Raw genomic sequence first — 5,228 nt, 5'->3', positions numbered from 1 at the left:
GACAACATGGGGACAACATGGGGACAACATGAAGACAACATGGGGACAACATGGGGACAACATGAAGACAACATGAGGGATAACATGAAGACAACATGAAGACAACATGAAGACAACATGAGGGATAATTACCTGTTAGTGTGTACCTGAGAGATCAAAGCCACACAAAAGCAACTTTTTCATCAATTATATTAATTAATTAATAAAAGAGAAACCTTGTGCTGGTTGTAGCTCGTTTACGAAACAGCTGCAGGTCTGATATTTCACCATGACAACGACTCTCCATCCCATCATTACCAACAGGAGCTCAACGATTCTTTACACTACGGCTCGTTGTTGCCATGTCAACGCAACAAACACATCGCAAACACATTTGTCTCCTCTCATTCTCTCCTTTCCTCCTCTCTTTGTTTCCTCTCCTGTTTCCTCTGTTTCTTTTCTTTCCTCTTGTTCTCTCCTTTCCTCCTGTTTGTTTCCTCTTTCCTTTCTCTCTCCATTCCTTCTCTCATTGTTTCCTCTCATTCCTCTTGTTCTGTCCTTTCCTCCTCTATGTTTTCACTTTGTGTCCTTTACTCCTCCCTTCATGTCTTTGTTACCTCTCATGTTTCCTCTCTTCATCTCCTTTCCTCCTCTCTTCTTTCCTCATCTTCATCTCTTTTCCTCCTCTCCTCTTTCCTCCTCTTTGTCTTCTTTTCTCCTCTCCTCTTTGCTCTCTTTCTTCTTTAGTTGCCTCTTTTTATTGCGTCTCCTTCTCTCTTTCCTCTTCGTCTCTTCCTCTCTGTCTCTTTGTCTCTTTCTCTTCCTCTACCCCTCCCTTCCTCCTCCTCTCCTCTCCTGTCCGGTGACCTGCGGCGTGTTGGAGGTTTTTCGGAGGATTTCGGGGTCTTAAGGAGCTCCCGGAGGATTCTGGCGGATCAGGTTTTGATGTTTCCTGAGATAACGTGGACTCCTGAGCAGGTGGATTACTCCTGCGTGAACATGGACATGTAAGGCCATCCCGCGCCTCGGGCTGCCGTCTCCGACTATATATGAAGAACTCAGACCCGCTACCACGGCAACAACCTTTGACATCTTCCCATGATGCATCACTGTCCTGTCAAAAAACGTCCAAGTTTGGGGATTTTCATCCTTTCAAAGATAAAGATATTCGGGTTTTGGCTGCAACTAACGATTAATATCACTGTCCATTAGTATGTTGAATATTTAAACATGGGGGGGAGAAAATGTTTGAGAAAAAGAAATTGTCTAATTTATTTTTGGAAAAGGCAACAAATATGCGACAAAGGCTTTAAGAAAAGCGGAAAAAATATCACTTTTTGCGACATTGAAAAGGCGACGAAGACTTCAGAAAAAGCCCATTTAGCATTTTCCAAACTGTCGGTATAAACACTTGCCGATTCATGAGTATTTAAGTAGTAAGGAGTAATGGCGTTGCATAGTCTGTCCACCAGAGGGTGCTCTACAACACTTTTTAATTTATCAGAACTTTAACATATTTTTATGTGACAATAAAACAAAGTATTTTAGTGAGAACTCCTAAATAACTACAAATAACTGACGTTAGGGAAATCTGTTACACATTTCTAGCTGTTTTGTTAAATATGCATCGGATTTTTAAATCACCAAATACTTGTATCTCTTGGCCTTAAACTACTCAAACTTAAAGCTCACCCAGTTTCCTGTAATAACATGTAACATATTCACATTTAGGAAGGTTACATCAGGAAAGTTTGACATGTTTTCCATAAATGAAACGACTCTGAAAGCGATTTCGTCTGTTTGGCCGGAACATAAACTTAATATAAAGTGAGAGTCTGCCGTCACAGCACATTAGTCACAACCGGTGTCCTTTAAAAGGTGGAGGTGGTGGGGGAGGTGGGGGAGGTGGTGGTGGGGGAGGTGGTGTAGTCTGTCCCCTCTGCAGATTTACTGAGGCCCCAGTGTAGATGATGACTCAGCGTCCAGCGAACCGCCGCGTCACCGAGCCACGCCGCGCTTAATAAATCTACAGGAGAGAAGTCACGAGTCGTCACTTTATCGCTCTGGTCGGGGACAGTTTGTCCTGAAGGGACAATCAGTTCTGTCTTTTAACCCAAAAATCTAACCCTTTAATAACCGTCTATATCTGAAATATGAGTTTCTTCTTCTTGTACGTGTTTGTCTGTATATATGTGTGTATGTGTGTGTGTTTGTCTATGTGTGTGTGTATGTGTGTGTGTTTGTCTATGTGTGTGAGTGTGTGTGTGTTTGTCTATATATGTGTGTGTTTGTGTGGGGTTTGTGTGTGTGTGTGTGGGGGTGGATGTGTGTGTCTTTGTGTGTGTGTGTGTGTGTGTGTGTGTGTGTGTGTTTGTCTCTCTGTGTGTGTGTGTGTGTTTGTCTATATATGTGTGTGTGTGGGTGAGTGTGTCTCTCCCCCCCCCACAACCAGCTCTTAGCAGAGGACGAGGATCGGCATCAACACGTTGAATCCTCAGATCACAGGCTTGTTTTCTCTGAGCATCAGCGGCTCCGTCTTCTTGTAATCGACCCGCTTAGTCCCTCGCTCCTCAAATCGGCTGTTCGGTCCAAAGGGTCACCTCCCTAGCCAGAGGGATTGTGGGTAACACACCTCCGGATCAACGGTCTCTCCGCTGAGCCAAATACTTTTTTCCAGGAGCCTTTTCAGGAAATCAGGAACTTTGGACGGCAGGAATCTACGTTAGTGATCTAATACGTCAGATTGGGAAAGTGATGATATAATTCATGATTTCTATTATAGACACAACCATAGTTGGAGTTATTGTGGCGTGTGCCTCCAGCGTTCAGAAACACTGGACCACCTCGTCATCTCGTTAGGGAGGACCCCAACATGCTGCTACGCAAGACCTGTTCTTCTCCAGACCAGGTCACTCTCTCTATCTCTCTATCTCTCTATCTTTACCGTTTAATCCTAATGGTGAGCACATCAAACAGTTATCCTGCGGAGCATCAAGACGTTAGCGTATAACTTAAAGCAGGGCTGTAGTCCTCAAGTCCGGCCTCGGACTCAAGTCTGTTTTTCTATGTTCTCGGACTTGTCTCGGACTCGCTAGTATTTTGACTCGGACTTGTCTCGGTCTCGGCCACTGGTCTTGCTAAATATGGTTTGGTAGTTTGGTCTCGACCAAGTCCATTCTATCATGCATAAGACCTTTTTCTATCCTGGACTCGGTCTTGACTTGGACTCGAACCTCTTTGGACTCGTTCTTGTCTTGGACTTGAACCTCTTTTGACTAGGTCTTGACTCGGACTCAACTAGTCCTTAGTGGTCTTGACTACAGCCCTGTCTCAAAGCCTCAGGGCATCGACGGGACCTCGGCTCTGACGCAGTATTTACGAACACAAACAACTTCCTATCCGGATCAGCTGATGTCAGCCCGAGGGGGGGACTGGCGTGTTGTGGGAAACCATCACAGAGACTACATTAAAAAGTGTCCCACTTCCTGTCCCGACCCCCTCGGTGTCACTCTGAGAAAACAACGCGTCACTCCGGGTTGGACGCTGCGGGGCCCGAGGCATCGCTGCTCAGCCAAGATTTTTAAAATATAAAGAATACTAAAATAATATTAAAATAATAATAGTACGCAGGTTCTGAAACGTTTTCTCACAATCTCAGTTCAACTAAAGTCACTAGTAATAAGTTAGTGTTACGTAGTGTTGAACAACAAAAAAGTGACAAACATTGAGTGTTGAAGAAGGGACAAAAACGTAAGAAAAATGTGTGTGTCGCATATATATATATATATATATATATATATATATATATATATATATATATATATATATATATATATATATATATATATATATATATATATATATATATATCTATATATATATATATATATATTTATATGTGTATATGCATGTGCCGATGTTGTTTTCAATAAAAAACATCCGCACAAAGCGAGCCGATCCACTTCTCCATGTTAAGATCATTAAAATGAGAAAAGAAAAAGAAATCAAGGGACATTTAGAATAGATAAAAATGCAATTAATTGCGAATTATCTACGACATTAATGCGAATAGTTAAATACGTTGATGGTTAGTATTGGTCAGATGAAGACGTACCGATGGGCAGAACCAGGAAGAAGGGCAGCCAGCAGAGGATGAACATGCCCACCACCACGCCCAGCGTCTTCGCCGCCTTCTTCTCCCGGGAGAACTTGAGCAGCTTAACGGTGAGCGAGCTGCGAGCGGCCGAGGCTCCGCCCCCCGCGGCCTTGGCGGCGGGGCCCAGATCCTGGATCTGCTGGCTCCGGCAGTGGATCCGCATGGTGAGCTCGTTGGAGTCCTCCATGCGCTCCTTCATCATGCCGGCCTCCAGATTCTTGGTGGTGCGTTTGGCCACGACGTAGACGCGGAAGTACATGGCGAGGATGACGCCCAGCGGGATGTAGAAGGAACCCAGCGACGAGAACAGGGCGTAGAACGGCTCCTGGGTGATGGCGCACACGGTGGCGTCCTGCGGGACGCCAGCAGGAAGCGTTAGAAGACGTGTCAACAAACATCGGACAATATCAGCTTGCCGGCGCAGAACACCGTATTAATGTAGTAATAATTATAATAATCATAACGATTATATACGATGTATAATAAAATAATGTATATTACTGTATAGCAATAATAACTTGCGGGAAATTGTTATTACACACATTACACACAGGCCTGAACTACACACACATGCTGAGGTCCTATATATGCACTAATGGAGAGATGTGAGTCGGAGGGCTGTAAGTTGCGTGGTTATGACACAATCGCTAGCCTATTTCTATAAAAACGTCTCCTACGGAGCGATAACGTGAGCTACAAGTTAACGGAGCCTTTTATACATTGTTGTGTTTCTTTAGAAATAAACAACGGACAATTAGAGTCTTTAAACGCTCCAGATGTAAAGTTATTCTCTGTCAAAGTGGCGTCAAAATGAATGGGAGTCAATGGGATGCTAGTTGCCGCTGATGGCTTCGTAGCATTAAAATGGCGCCATGGGAGCTCCGCTTAGAGAGGAGAGGCTGACCCCCTTGGTCTATCCCTAGTTTTCAGTGTTGCATGATGGGTAGTTTTCGTACCTGTGACGGCTTCCAGCCCAGCAGCGGGCCGATGGAGATGACGATGGACAGGATCCAGACCCCCAGCATGGCGAGCAGCGCCCGCTTCTCGGTGACGATCGTCGGGTACTGCAGCGGGTAGCGGACGCCGATGTATC

At 44.6% G+C, this 5,228-nt stretch overlaps 1 protein-coding gene and 1 long non-coding RNA gene across 2 annotated transcripts in view; one reads left to right on the top strand and one right to left on the bottom strand.

The window, feature by feature from the left end:
- Positions 1–5,228, bottom strand: part of LOC117955489 (alpha-1B adrenergic receptor-like) — a 7,919-nt gene that overhangs the window by 2,020 nt on the left and 671 nt on the right. Inside the window, exons 2-3 of the mRNA XM_034890016.1 lie at positions 5,092–5,228; positions 4,094–4,487 (exon numbers count right to left, since the gene is read on the bottom strand). The exon at positions 5,092–5,228 is cut by the window's right edge and continues 22 nt beyond it. Coding sequence (XP_034745907.1) covers positions 4,094–4,487; positions 5,092–5,228 — 531 coding nt within the window. The remainder of the gene's footprint in view (positions 1–4,093; positions 4,488–5,091) is intronic.
- LOC117955491 overlaps positions 4,075–5,228 on the top strand; it is a 9,274-nt gene continuing 8,120 nt past the window's right edge. Inside the window, exon 1 of the long non-coding RNA XR_004659056.1 lies at positions 4,075–4,089. This is a non-coding gene — a long non-coding RNA (uncharacterized LOC117955491). The remainder of the gene's footprint in view (positions 4,090–5,228) is intronic.

Source organism: Etheostoma cragini, chromosome 13 (genome assembly GCF_013103735.1).
Source record: "Etheostoma cragini isolate CJK2018 chromosome 13, CSU_Ecrag_1.0, whole genome shotgun sequence".
Lineage (NCBI taxonomy): Eukaryota > Metazoa > Chordata > Actinopteri > Perciformes > Percidae > Etheostoma > Etheostoma cragini.
This window is presented reverse-complemented; position numbering and strand designations above follow the sequence as displayed.